Source organism: Lolium rigidum, chromosome 6 (genome assembly GCF_022539505.1).
Source record: "Lolium rigidum isolate FL_2022 chromosome 6, APGP_CSIRO_Lrig_0.1, whole genome shotgun sequence".
NCBI classification, from domain to species: Eukaryota; Viridiplantae; Streptophyta; class Magnoliopsida; order Poales; family Poaceae; genus Lolium; species Lolium rigidum.
The window spans coordinates 166,769,281-166,784,392 of NC_061513.1; the positions used below are offsets into that span (position 1 = coordinate 166,769,281).

At 43.5% G+C, this 15,112-nt stretch overlaps 1 protein-coding gene across 4 annotated transcripts; it reads left to right on the forward strand.

The window, feature by feature from the left end:
* Positions 1 to 249: 249 nt before the first annotated feature.
* LOC124659814 (transcriptional corepressor LEUNIG-like) lies at positions 250 to 10,507 on the forward strand. Of its 4 annotated transcripts, none has more exons than XM_047197618.1 (18): positions 250 to 347; positions 1,347 to 1,444; positions 1,540 to 1,649; positions 2,201 to 2,611; positions 2,716 to 2,801; positions 3,495 to 3,582; positions 3,700 to 3,778; positions 4,004 to 4,053; positions 4,638 to 4,940; positions 6,256 to 6,456; positions 7,428 to 7,658; positions 7,744 to 7,858; positions 8,400 to 8,509; positions 8,584 to 8,733; positions 8,849 to 9,013; positions 9,110 to 9,229; positions 9,800 to 10,006; positions 10,079 to 10,507. In XM_047197618.1, the coding sequence occupies exons 1-18, from the start codon at positions 316 to 318 to the stop codon at positions 10,223 to 10,225; spliced, it is 2,703 nt and encodes a 900-aa protein (XP_047053574.1). In that variant the 5' UTR covers positions 250 to 315; the 3' UTR covers positions 10,226 to 10,507. The 4 variants fall into 4 exon arrangements, with proteins under 4 accessions (XP_047053574.1, XP_047053575.1, XP_047053572.1 ...); XM_047197619.1 differs by having other exon boundaries at positions 3,703 to 3,778; XM_047197616.1 differs by having other exon boundaries at positions 8,849 to 9,229.
* Positions 10,508 to 15,112: the final 4,605 nt, after the last annotated feature.

Genomic DNA, 15,112 nt, shown 5'->3' on the forward strand with positions numbered 1-15,112 from the left:
ATTCCCTTCCTTTTCTTCTCCTCTTCCGCACTGCACACCTCGCGCCGCTGAAACTGCAAATTTCCAATCTGCTCTCACTTCTCACCCGGTCATCGCGCATCTCTCTCGCCGCCGCCGCCGCCTCCCTCCCCTCCGCCATCCAAACCTCTAGGGTTCCGCCTCGGGTCCCTCCCCTCCGCCTCTCCTCGTCTCGCGCAACTCGCCTCTCCATCCACCGCCTGGTGGCTGCGTGGGCGTTGGTGGCCCAGGCGTTGCCGGAGCTAGCTCTTCTCGCGGGCGGAGGAAGGGAGGCCGGGCGGGGCGCCGACGGTAGCCATGTCGCAGACGAACTGGGAGGCCGATAAGATGTGAGGATTTGATTTCCGTTGTATCCATTCTGTTGATTCGTGAATCATGTTTTGTTGGCAGGGCGGGCGTTGTGCTTGACTGTTGCGTCCTCCGGGTGGCGATTACTCGAGCTAGGGTCACGGGAGGGGCTACGGAGTTTGAACTGAGCTAGCAGGGGGAGGAGAGCCGTGGTGGGCGGTATTTGGCCGCTAGGGTTTCGCGGGACCTCTTTTTTTAGTGCGGGTTTGGTTTGAGCTTTGTTCCCCTAGTGGGAGAACCTACTGTTTTGAGTTGGTGGCTTAGGGTTCCCGATGTTATGACACTCCAGGGATGATTTGTCGTGGTGATCTCTCCCAAATATCAGAGACCGTGTTTGGGGATTTGAGCACACCAGCGTAATCTGTCGATGAGATTTGAAATACCGGTAGTATCGGTTGACCTAGCTATTATGGATATGCGACAAGGGAGTACGATTTGGTTTATTCGATCCGTTCAGCCTTTTATTGTTTTGTCGCTACCGGGGGAGTAGGTATGGAAGGGAGTACCGGCGAATTACCTGATTCCTTGTAGATACGGATGGATAGATCTGAGGTCACGTTCGCGCTTCGCGTGGTTTATATGATTAAGTAGCTGAAATATCTTGTTCTGCTTCTGGGAGCTAGAGCTACTAATGCTTTCGTGATATGCACGGTGTTTCGTGGAAAGCAACTAGCGAACCGAAGCGTTTCTTGCGCGTAGGATACAAGTGCATGAAAATATGTTGAAAGCTGAACGCTGGCATTTAGGATCACTCTACGTGATGATTTGCTAAGCGACAAATTAGACGCTGAAGAGACAAATGAATATACGTTGATGCAGCATAAACGTGCCATAAAAGCCTTAACGTTTTATGCACAAGCTGCTTCTTCGTCATACTACTTGTACGGACGCTATTGTAGTTATGATTGGATAGTTGCATATCTTAAATGTATTTAACCTTCACCCTGAGGACTAAATATTTGACTGCTTTGGTGAAACAGGCTAGATGTTTACATATACGACTATTTTATGAAGAGAAATTTGCAGGCAACTGCAAAGGCCTTCCAAGCAGAAGGGAAGGTCTCTTCAGATCCAGTTGGTATGTGTTTGTCATGTTTTTTGCAACACCTTTCCTTTATTTTTTTTTTGTTTGTAAAGACTACTGCTTACTCTCTAGGCTGTGCTTCCTTGCAGCAATTGATGCACCCGGTGGGTTTCTTTTCGAGTGGTGGTCAGTCTTTTGGGATATATTCATAGCAAGAACAAATGAGAAGCATTCAGATGTTGCGGCTTCATATATTGAGGTAAGTATTTACAGCATTTGTTTATCCTTCTATGGAAAAAACTTTAAATGGTCAAAGGCATGTTAATTTAGTCACCTCCTGTGTCCACAGTGCTGCACCGTTGTTTATATTCTGTTTTGCTTTCTTCAAATGATCTACCAAAGAAATTTCATATGAAGAGATCCTATGTGACCTATAAATTGATGGGGAACCTTACCAAGTTTAGTTTGCTAGGCCTGCAAGGTCTTTTTGGTTCACTACAATTTTTTTTATTCGTTCTCTGTTACTGTTAAGTAACATTCAACTCTTCAACCTCTTGTTGCATGTGCTAGATTCACTATAGCTGGGTAGTTTCGCTGTCCATAACATATATTTTATTTTACAAATTAAAGTTACCTTCTTAATTTGTTGTCCATTTTTTTCGCTTGTGGAGGGTGATTTGTTACTTAATGATCTAACTAACCGCTTTATAGAATCATGATTTTGTTTTGCATCAATAGCTACGAGTGTGGAGCATCTTTTCTCCTTAATTGGTGGTAGTAATTTAGCTACTATGTGCTGCACTCTTTCAGACTCAACTAATGAAAGCACGGGAGCAACAGCAGCAGCAGCTGCCTCAACAGCAGCGGCAGCAGCAGCAGCAGCAACCACAGCAGATGCAAATGCAACAAATGTTGTTACAAAGGGCCGCACAGCAACAGCAGCAGCAGCAGCAGCAGCAGCAGCAACATCAGCAGCAGCAACAACATCAGCAGCAGCAGCAGCAACAACAGCAACAGCTCCACCAGCAGCAACAGCAGCAACAACAACAGCAGCAACGTAGAGAGAGTTCTCATCTTCTTAATGGTGCTTCAAGCGGACTTTCTGCAAACAATCCTTTAATGCGACAAAATAGCACTGCAAATGTTATGGCGACAAAAATGTATGAGGAGACGTTAAAGTTGCCTTCACGGAGAGACTCTTTGGAAGAGGCATCAATGAAGGTATCACTGTTAGCTAGTTTGCTGTTCCAAATTCTTTTAGTTGTCTCCTCTAGGAAATGTTCGTTTCTGATTACTTTGTTCTAACATTGAAACTTCTATTGCAGCAAAGATATGGAGAAAATGCTGGACAACTACTTGATTCAAATGAAACATCGCTGCTGAAAGCAGCTGCAAGTGGACAATCTCCAGGGTACTTGCTGAACTTGTGAACTATGAAGTTCCTTAACAAAAGAAGTACACTATTGTATTATTTGTATACAAAAGTAGCTGATGCCATTAAGTTTACTTGTTACAAGTTACACGATCACCATTTGAATGCCACACTTAGAATTGGTAGCATGGCTGGCCATTCTTTTTTCCTTCTCTTTACACATTAATAATCCTGCATGTGCACCAATTATAATGTTTTCAATATATGTGGAATGTAGAAGCCTACATCCTAAAGAAGGTTGTAAAGTTTTCAATATATGTGGAATGTAGAAACATACATCCTAAAGAAGGCGTCCAGCACATTGTAGCCTGGCAGACGGATCTGCCAAGATTTTTTTTCTCAAAGCTACGATCAATCAAATATGTACGGAAATATATAGGACTGGGTTGGGTTGGACTACTCATCTTTTCTATATACATCTGCCAAACATGCTTGAACGTTGTCACGTGTCAATAATTTTGCATAACTTTTAGATCTATTAAATCTTAACCGTTAGAAGTAAAATCAACGGTATATTTATTTCTATCCTATGTGGATTAACGTGATGTCTCTATATTAGATCTCCGTATCTTGCTTTTAATATTAATATATAATAGACTAGACCATATAAGAATACTATCAAGTAGCCTTTGTAACTTTGCTCTTTGTTTGTTAACATTTCCCCATATTTAGGCAAATTTTGCATGGTTCTATTGGTGGTTTGTCGGGCACTATGCAACAAATTCAGGCCAGAAGTCCCCAACTTCCTGGACATGCTCAGGTTAGTTCTTGACGTGTCCTGGTTTATCTGGTATCTGTCAGATCTAACCATTCTCACCGTGAAAACAAGAAGTACGTAAAGAAAAAACTGGCTTATCCTATTTTGTATGTTCTTCAGCAGAGTATGAAGACAGATATGAATTCTATTTTGACACCTAGAGTTGCAGGCTCTGAGGGGTCATTTATGGGTTTACAAGGTAGTATTTTTATCTGCTTCTGTAAACTACTATTCTCCACTACTTGTATCAACCATTTTTCATTTTTTTTCTTCAAAAAAGAACTCTCCTCGGAGGGAGTATTATATTTCCAATTTTATAATATAGTCGAGTGACCAGTTTTCTGATGCTAATTTAGATACATTTTTAACAGGATCGAGTTGAGTGACCAGTTTTCTGATGCTAATTTAGATACATTTTTAACAGGATCGAATCAAGTTGGAAATAATTTGACTTTGAAAGGATGGCCACTCACGGTAAGGTTTAATTTATGAGTAAACATTAAGTTATCCAGCACAACTTTATCATTCGTGCGTTCAGGGTTCAAATTATTGAGAGATTCTGACCTAAGTGATTTCTGTATAAAATTTCTGAATTTTATTCATCCTTTTTTATCATTAAGGTGAAAATTATCCAGAAACCGCTCCCTGATTATTATTGAATCTGAGATTCCCAATCTAAACTTTGGCAAACTGGTACATTTTGCAGCAGTTATTTTCGGAGTCCCATGTGCTTGCTGTAGTACCTTTACTGACCACAGGAAACATCTAAATACTAAAGTTGCATCTGTTTTGTGTTTACCTGGTATATTATGCTCGTATTTGATTCTTTTAATATTGACCATGTTCTTCACAATTTGGCAATGGTATAGTGATCTCGCCTTTATGTTATCATATCCTTTGGCTTGTGTACAGTTGAATTGTAGTGCCATCGCCGACAATGTCACTGCCAGCAATTTGTGGAGCAAACGGCTATTTATATATTTTCTAAATAATGGAAATAGCAAATATAAGATAAATCTCAACATCTGTTTTCACTTGCATTATGCTGCTTATTTCAGCCAGGACTTGAGCAACTTCGGTCTGGAATTTTACAGCAGAAAACCTTCGCGCAGAATCAACATCAATTGCAACAACAGATCCAGTTTCTGACTCCACAACAACAGCAGCAGCTTGCGTTGCAGGCGCAGCAAAATATGACTTCTCCAACATCCAGTGATGTTGACAACAGAAGATTGAGGATGATGTTCAACAACAGAAATGTAGTTCTTGGGAGGGATGGGCAGACAACAAGTGGTGGTGATATCATTCCAAATATTGGCTCTCCTAGTCAAAGTGGTGGCGATATAGACATGCTAATAAAGGTATGTTTTTTTTTGTTTTAACTGATTGCTTATTTTCTAGCATCTTCCTTACTAACAGGTGTAATATAGTATTTATAAATGGAAATTTTATCTTCATTTTGCAATTGTGTCAAGTGCTTATCATATGAGACGAGGCAATTCCCGTTACATGAGAGATGAGAGCTTTGATCGTAGAGGATAGAAAATCCTGGCAAATGTTGTCTCAGTTCTTTCAGAACGTTGCCTGTCTCAGCGTAATCGGATGAACATACTAAGATGTTAATTTGGTAGGTACTGTTGTTAATATTTTGTTGCGCCTTGCAGCAGCAAATCGCTTTGTGCTCTGATGTCATGTATTGCTAAGACCATGTACAATGCTGATGAGAATAAACAAGCTTTTTATTGAGCACAAGCGCTTGTTTGTATAGGAGAGGTGCCTAGTTAGATGTCTACCTAGTAATTTTAAGCAACAATGCTTTAAAAAACGATTTATTTTTCTAAGCACCTCTGTAAGTATCTTACATTGTACATGTCCTAAAACTGTTAGAGCCAAGTCAACCATCGTAATGTATTTTTGTTGACTAAATCGTATTTTGCCAGTTGTAAACACAAAACAATGAATGCGATTATTTGTATTTTCCATTTTAACTGACTGCTTAAACATCTAATTCTTCATAAGGTGCTGGACATAGTATGGCCAATGTTTCAGTAGTGCAAAGACAACTCAAAATGTTAATCGGACTAGCAACGTGCTCATGCTTTACAACGGATTTTTTTTATATATTTGTAGCTGAAGTGACTAGACTAGTTATATTTGACCAACATGAGTCTTGAGTATGGGCTGCACGGCCCGCATGTGGTCTCGTTGTGTGCTGTGAAAAACATCTTTGGCTCTGTTCCTTTCCAACATCTGTTTACTTCTTTTCCAGTATTAATAGAAGAAGAGATCCTTTTCCTCTACCTCCACATACAGTCTGGCTTCTGAATCCTTTGTCACCTCGCTCCACTCTACGCAACTGCGAGTTCGCAAGTTGTAGTCTTCCAACTCTAGCTCTTAATCACGGTTCCACTTACCTTTGGTGATGATGGTTGTACATTACGACTAAGCCTAACATGGATTTTCTAATTCCTGAATGTATACTATCATGGTATTAATTCACAGTTCTCTATTTTCTAACTCAGTTTGATTCTGATCTTATCTGTATGCTTCCTTCTTGCATAGAAGATGACCTAGGTTATGTTATATTTACCTTTGCCTGTAGCTATGCCTTTTGGTTAGTGTTCTAGCTCTTTTTTCCGCTGCCATGTTCTTATATCGATTTTTTCTGTTTAGTAGAAGAAAATTGCTAATGCACACCACCAGCAGCAACAGCAACAACTACTACAACAGCAAAGCAATAGCCAACATCAGCAACATCAAGCTGTCTCCAGTCAGCAGTCTCAAAGCTCGAACCAGCTTCTCCAACAAGAAAAGCCAGGAACTGGAAATATGCCTGTTGATGGGGGCATTCCAAATTCTTTCGGGGGCACTGATCAAGTAAGTTTTGTGGTATGCAAGTTTTGTGTTCATTTTGCATTAAACATTAAAACTGACATCCTACTCTTCATAGTATACATATGATCTGAGTGGGATGATAACTTTTTTTCACGTCATCCATATAACTGCGATTATATGACCAACTGTATATCTTTCTTTTTACTTGATCTAAAAAAGTATTTTTTTGGACTTTCCTCGTAAAAGGAATTTATTAAATCCAAATTCTGAAAAAAAAGAATAACGGGATCCATACAAGATATATGCTATGAATAAACCAAAGATAGCTAGACTTACAGAAGAAATAGCATTAGTAATAAATTCATATGAATTTATAGAATAATTAGAACTTTCTTGAGTCAAGTTTATTGAGGCTGCTTTTTTTTCTCTTTCCTGATAATGTATTTTCACAAAATAGAATAAAATTTGAAATTTGGATCTCATGTTTTTTCTGTTTAAAGTGGGAAGTCTAACCAAGCTAAGTATTTGGTGTGGTACAGGATCTGGCCATGCCTACACCTTTGTTGTTATCTTGGCTCCCCTAGATCCACTATCCGTCTTCTAGATAGCATACAATTGTATTCCTTTCTCCACACTAGCTCAACTGAGTTTTAACCGTCACTGTTACTATTGATCTTCCATTTTTTGTTTGCTGATGGAGCTTTTTCTCACCAGTGGTTTTTTTTTGCCAGTAACTGATAAAAATCTATGTATGCAGAAATTGGTGCTTTCGTACTTGTTTAAATGCAATTTGATATTAGTGCTCATATAACACCTGAGAAACGCAATATGTTGACAAGAAAATGTGTAAAAAATCGTAGCAAACTAGAAAATGTGTAAAAAAGAGACTGGTGATACCTCTATTGTTGGCTACTAGCATTAGCAGCAAAATTTAAGTTCCTCTTTTTTTGCTTCCTGCTGCTTTGGATTATTGAAGCGGTTCATGTACATAAACAATGCTGTTTGTGGTTCAGACAACGAAGAAAAGAAAGAAGCCTGGCTCTTCCTCGGGTAGAGCTAATAGTTCAGGAACCGCAAATACTGGTGGCCCGTCTCCAGGTTCTGCACCCTCAACACCTTCCACTCATACACCAGGAGACCCGATGCCAGTACCACAACTTCAGCAGAACGGTGTTTCGGCAAAACCCTTGGTAATGTTTGGCTCTGATGGCACCGGAAGCTTGACATCTACCGCAAACCCGCTGGTATACATATATTTTGATGTAAATTTGTTTTTGGACAACGATTTTTTTTTGTTTAGGCAGTATGATAACAAAAGCTTCATTGCAGGGTGATGTGGACCGTTTGCTGGAAGAAGGCTTAGATGAAAATGTTGAATCTTTTCTGTCACAGGATGACATGGATCCCAGGGATTCCTTAGGACGCTGCATGGATGCCAGTAAAGGTATATGCATTTTATTCCTGTTGATATCATTGTCCTTGTCGACTTTAATCTGTATGATCTGTGAACCTGAGGATAAGCAGTCTGATAAATAGCCCACATTGTTATGTCTATTTTAGGCACAATGTTCACATTCCTTGTTCGAGTACTCTTTAGCCATTCTCTTATTTCTTTTTTGGAATTGGTTCTCTACATTGGTTTACATGATAAATAAAGCGAAAAAATCCCAGTACAACTTGCTGAACTTGCACGGTTGTGTCACTTGCTTGAGTTGTTGATCTTCGAAATTACTTTTCAGATACCTAGTCGTAATCAGATTAGTAAGTTTATGGACCTGTGGTACAACCATGCCAGTTTGGTGAACTGTCCAATTTTCTCAGCAATAATATCTTGACATAAAATCTACCCCTAAAGATGCACCACTTTGTCCTTTATATTGGCAAACTTCACATTGTTATTTGTGTTGGCCATATACGAGGAGCTTCTGTTTATTTGCAACTATCTTGCTAGCGGCAAAAAATATTTTAAGATCTGTTTGTCACAGGGTTTGGCTTCTCCGAGGTTGCAAAAGCACGTGCAAGTGCACATAAAGTTGTTTGTTGCCACTTCTCATCCGACGGTAAATTGCTTGCTACTGGAGGTCATGATAAAAAGGTGTGGTTGTTGATGCAGTAGTAACTATTTTGATCGTTTTCAGAACAGTCAATCACACACTTGCTGTTCTGCAGGTTGTTTTATGGTGTACAGATTCCCTGAAGCCTAAATCTTCGTTAGAAGAGCATTCCTTTTTGATAACTGATGTTCGATTTAGCCCAAGCATGTCCCGCCTTGCTACATCTTCCTTCGACAAAACCGTACGGGTTTGGGATGCCGACAATGTATACCCCTTAGCATTTCTTTTCTTGTTTGCGATGTATTTATTTTACAGTGACATTGCACTAGAAACTGCTCCAATCTTAGGGTGTGGCGACTAACCGATTTGACTCTCTGCAGACTGACTATTCACTCCGTACTTTCACGGGTCATTCAGCATCTGTTATGTCACTTGATTTTCATCCGAATAAAGAGGATATTATTTGCTCTTGCGATAGTGATGGGGAAGTCCGCAGTTGGAGCATAAATAATGGTAGTTGCCTGACCTGTGTTAAGGTCTTTAAGGTATGGGTTCTAATTTTCATTTGCCGGTCTTTTCCTCGAACAATTAATTTCTGGTGGTTGCTTTTGTTTCCTATTATTATATTGTTATCTTCACAGGGAGGTGCTACTCAAATGAGATTTCAACCTCGCAAGGGAAAATATCTAGCAGCTGCATCAGAGAAGGCTATCTACATACTGGACGGGGAGACACAGCATGCTTGTAGAAGCCCTTTACAGGTTCGTTACCAAGATCAGCTCCAGTATGTGTTGAGAGCATTTAAGGATGCACTTAAAACCTCTCATATTCGCAAGTGTGCAATTTATGCTACGCCATGTCTTCAGTTACTCCAGTAGTGTAAAACCATAATGATTATCTTGTGGTCACTAGGTAACAATGGAAAAGTAAGGTTCCCTAGATGCATTTGGCAAGTTTCAGTAATCGAGAGGCTTAGCAGGTTCTGTGAAATTGAAACTTTTAGTGTTTTAAACTTATAATGTTCCTTGGTCCATGAATTCCATCTGACCTGCTATGGAACAAACTGAGCAAGGTAATGTCCATGAGCGTACACAAACTTCAAGGTTTGACGAGCGCACTCAGAATATTATCTTTTTCGCTATAAGCATCTCCTACATATATCAAACATGTTAACTATTATGATTCAATTGGTACTTATCAATTTAATGGTTTGCCTTAATTATATTAACTTGCACGCTTCTTGCATCTCAAAGAAGAAAGAACTTGCAAGTATCTTGTAGTCCAATGTTGGTGGTGGACCGTTGAGTTGGAAGTTTGATTTGTGTATGCAGGGTCACATGAAGAATATTCAATCAGTTTGTTGGGACTCAGCCGGTGACTATCTCGCTTCTGTCAGTGAAGATGCTGTCAGAATATGGTCGTTTACTTCTGGACATGACGGTGAATTTATGCACGAGCTGAACTGCAGTGGGAACAAGTTCCAAACATGTGTTTTCCACCCAACTTACCCTTCTTTGCTCGTCATCGGTTGTTACGAGGCAAGTTTCACTTATCTCTTCAGACATGTCAATCATTTTGTAAGCATGCTTACGTTGTTGTCTGCCGTGCAGTCCTTGGAGCTTTGGGACATCAGAGAGAAGAACGCCATGACTTTAAACAATGCACATGATGGTTTAATTGCAGCCCTAGCAGCATCAAGTGCAACCGGGAAGGTTGCCTCAGTAAGTCATGACAGGTTTGTCAAGCTGTGGAAATGAGATGTAAAATAGCGACCGGCTTCTGTGTTGAAGAATTTTACATTTCGTTGTTTAGATTATAGAGAACAGGATGGTTTTCTGCTTTAGACAAGTGCATGACAAAAAGGTGGCTAACAAGCAGCAGTTCGTGAACTAACCTGGTTTGCGTTTTGTGGTCGTCTTAGTTGTATGCTGTTCTCCTTGTTAAGTTTGTAACTCCTTATAGAAATGGTTGTTGCCTGCTTTAACAATAAAGATGCCATGTTTGCGCTGATAAAAAGTTATGGAAGCAGTTTTCTCATACTGCCATATTGTAAGTAAAGATCTCATCTTTTCATAAAGAAGTGTAACGAGCGGGCACACAAAAAGCAGAGCACAAGTATGCCGTTGCTTGCGCACGTCGAGCAAGGCAGCTAGCTTCTGGTGGTATCTTTGTGTACGAGGGCCTTGCCGTCCTTCCGTGCGCGGACGACAACGTCGGTCCATTTGCATTGGCCCGCTTGATTGCGCTGTTCTTCCCTGAAGTCTCACGGAAGGACATGATGAAACCGCAGCCTAGCGGCCTGACTTAAATGGACTGTGGTGACCCATCCGTGGCATAAAATTGGTCTTGGATTGTGTCGTCGTGGACACAACATTGACACCACTAAGTTAAGTTACTATTTTCTAAGAAAATGAGCCAAGGTACTACTTTTCTAAAATAAATGAGTCAGCTACCTTGGGCCCGCCTGGTGGGGAAGGAACGCTTTGTTTCCCCTTACGGTGGCGCCAACAATGGCATGCTTCGACTTCAGCGGCCACGTCACTACTACCACCATGAATCGAACGCGCCTAGAATCCAACATAGGCATTGAAAGCGGCCACGTCTCTCTGGCCTTTTTAAGGGCAACCACATTGCCCTGCGATTGCTAGCAGCTCGCCCTCACCATTGCCCCTTTCTACTTCCTAGAAATAGGCACTGCCACTTCACCACGACCATAGGCAAGGGGTGGCAATTTAGGAAGCCTAAGCATGACCACGAGGCTAGATCATTGTCGGTGAAGGTAATGAAGAAGCCGTGCTTCCGCGTCACCGTCGACGTGGAGCAGAATATCGTCGACCTCCCAAACAACTAGCTCCTCACCCACCAGTCTCGTGGCACAGTCGGGAGCGGGACGGTGTATGTTGCATCCCGATCTCATGGATGACCCTGAATACGTCATCAACTTGCCGATGTGGGACACGTTCGGCCACCTCTAGTGGGATCCACACTGTCAATTGGGTTTCCTCGGCGACGATGAGTTCGGCTATGGCGCCCCTCCCGGGTCGGAAGGGAAGGTGGTGGAGGAGGACGAGGCAGGCAACCAAATCTTGGGATAAGAGGATCATGAAGACACCGATGACTTCGTCGATTACCTTGCCTACCTCGCGGAGAAGGCCAGGGAGGAGAGCACGTTGGACCAGCTCCCCCACATATCGGAAGGCGTGGACGAGGAGGAGGCGATGAGGCTCGCCATGAAGGCCTCGCAGGGGCAGATACCGCCGCCACCACAAAAGCCACCTCACTATGTCGTGATTGCCATATTTGAAGGGCTGTCTAGGGAGGAGGCCCTCTGGGTCGCCATGGAGGCATCTCGAGTCTACCCTGACCTATTCTCATCCTCCTCCAACGGCATATCCACTGCCTTCATGGGCGCCCAACTGGCCATGGGAGCAGCAGGCACTGCCTTCCTCGGCCCTCCCTCCTTCTCTGCCGCCGGTCAACCATGTGCCGATGCCAGCACCCAACTGTCCGTGGGGTTATCGGAGATCGTGGATCTCACCCAGGATGACGAGGACGACCCGTAGACTACTGGCTAGGGTTTCATCCCGTTTTATATCGACTGTCCAACGTAAATGAACCAAAACGAACATATTTAAGATACGACGAAAATGTGTCGGGTGGCTGGAGATGTCCATACACCTTTTGTGAGTGAGCGAGGTTACATTTTGGCTATCTATCAAATGGCGTCGCAAAGCATGCAGTTTGATATTTGTCTCGTCATCACTTTTTGGTACTCGCACAACGTGAGGAAATAAGGACATCTTCAGTATTCAGTAGTCCGATGCAAATAGATGTAAATTGGTTGTTTGCGTTGGTGTGCATAAGAAATAAGCAAACCTCAGCCCGGCAGTCCGACGCAAAGTGGCCGGTCTGCCCGCCGATGCATTTGTGGCACAAATTTGTGCTGGAAATGCGTCGGCATGAACACAGAGCGGACACAACATGTGACCGCGTCCTCCTGGCTCAGGCCTGCCTGGCGGTGGGTGAATAGTACCGCTTCATCTCCCGCGCGGCTGCATCTCTTCCACGCCTGCCCTGGCCGCATCGGTTCCCATTGCACGTCATCAATGGCACGCGTTGGTGGGCTACGGTTGTGCTTCTGCGCCACCATCAATGGAACACACTTGGAGTCCCGCGCTGCAATTGATGTCCACCGCTCCCCCGTCCTTTATAAGGGCACTGACAATGCTCTCATTGCCCCACACCTTGCCTCATCTCCATCACCGGCCAAACTTATTTCCCAGAGTGCCAACAAAACCAGACCATGGGCAAGAAGGGGTTCCCATAGCGGAAGCTGAAGAACGAGGCGAGGTCATCGTCGGCCAAGCCAAAGAAACCTCGCAACCCTGTCCCCATCCTCGTTTCCCGTGGCATGTGCGCTCTACGAGAACATGACGTTGTGTGAGTGATGGGGCGACGTCCCACCTGCCCCACGACTGGCTCCTCAACCACCGCCGGGTGCCTATGCCGCCGGTGCCACATCACGACATGGCGTGACGCTAGGAGATCGCCCGCCGTCAGGCCCTTCTACCGCCGGACCTCCTAGCAGACCCTGCATTCGGGATCAACTCGCCATTGTGGGATACCATTTCTAAAACCAAGTTCGACCCGAGGCGCCGCTCGGGTTTCCTCGGTAAAGACGAGTACTTCTACGGCCTTCCGCCGTCGCCGAAGGTCAAGATGTAGGATGCGGACGAGCAACCAACTCCCGAAGGGGGGGAGGGGGCACGTCGACGGCGACGTGTCGGGCGAGCCAACACAGACGAGTCACAGGACTACATCAGCTACCTAACTTATTTGTTGAAGAAGGCCAAGGCGGAGGGATGCTAGACCAGCTCCCCGCCCAACCCGACGACCTAGACGAAGATGAGGTGAAGAGGCTCGCCATCCTCCTCTCCTAGTAGCTGGAGCCGCCGCGGCCGCAACCTTGGTACGCTGCCACGCACATGCCGGATGACGTCTCCGAAGAAGACGCGCTCAGGCTAGCCATGCAGGCTTCAGTGTCCCGCCGCCGCCCTGTCTCCGTGGGAACAGTGGCCCGCTCCTCCGCCTCCTCCTCCAGTGCTAGTGTACCACATGACGACGCTGACGCCCAACTAGCCCTGGGAGATGTCGATAGTTGTCGACCTGATCGGTGTCCCCATCAACTACGAGCAGTAGATGCCAATGTAGGCTAGGGCTTGCAGGCCCGGGAGACCATTTTTATATTTTATTGTATTATTTTCCTTTTACCTATGTAAATTATATTAAATCAATGAACTTTATTTAAAAAAAAGATTTGCATCAGGGCGCTAAGGCTACCCGACCTAAACATACATATGAGGCAAAAAGGCCAATTTCGTGTTTATGAACCGACCCAAACAAATTAAAGGGTCACTTTTCGTGTCTGAAATAGATTGAGCCTTCCTCAGCTGGTAATTTGCATGTGGGCTCTAGCAAATTCCTTTTTTTTTTTGAACAGGAAGAGGCGTCAAGGGCGCCAATTTCATTCATTCAGCTCAAAGCATTGTACATCATGGATTACAAACTCTTACCACTCTGAATCTTTGAAAATAGAGAGAATAGGGCAAGAAGGGGAAGCATGAGCTGACGAAGAACATCGTAGGATAGGTGGACCTAGAGAATTTCTAAGCACCTTGTGAGCACAATTATGAGCAGTTTCGTTAATGTCTCTTTTGATGTGGAACACCCTGGCCTGTAACCTGTTTGTAGAGTTGAGGATGTTAGCGAGAGTGTCCCTGGCATTCCAGTGTATATGATTAGAGTCTAACTTTCTGTCTGCAACTGCTTTAGCTAGGAGCTTGTTGTCTGTTAGCAACGTTGGCCTGCTGATCTTAAAGGCTTCCGAGAGTAGAGCTGCTAGCAACATTGCCTTTGCTTTTGCATGTAGAACCGAAGAGGTCAAGGAAGTAGAAGCTTGTAACATGACATTGTAGCTGCATTCATTGAGGTTGAACTGCATAAATACTCCTATTCCTGTTGCTTCGATCCCTGTAGTTCCAAGAACCTTTTTTTACTTTTCCATGCCGCGTCTGAGTATATCCGTGCTCCTGGAACTTGGAAGTCAGCAGTGAGCGTTTCTCCTTGCTCTAGTAGGCCCTGTTGTTTTATCAATTGGATTGTCCGTGGCATCACCTGCAAAGTCACATCTGTAGGCTTGAGCAGCTCCATGTTATTTCGCAGAGCTTGCGCAATGATGTTAATTTGGTATGGCTCTCCTTTTTTCCTGCGAAATAGATAATCATTTCTAGATTTCCAAATACACCATATAAAGGTTAGAATATTCTCCAGGGAAGCATGTGGATGTGGCATGTTGAGAATGTTGAGCAAAATTTGTGGCAAGGAGCGAGTATTTTGAATTATCATTTCAGTTCTAATATACCAAGGGAAGCTAAACCATGCAGCTTTTACGAAGTGACAAGTAAAAAAGAGATGAATATCATCTTCCTCTAAGCCACACCTGCAACAATACTTACTACTCCCTCCGACTAGAATTAGGTGTCGGACACATAGTTGAAACGTTTTTTACATTTTAACCCTCCGTATTTCTAACCCGTAACCATCAGACTCCTGATCGATCGCCCGCATCCTCCCGATCGAGCGCT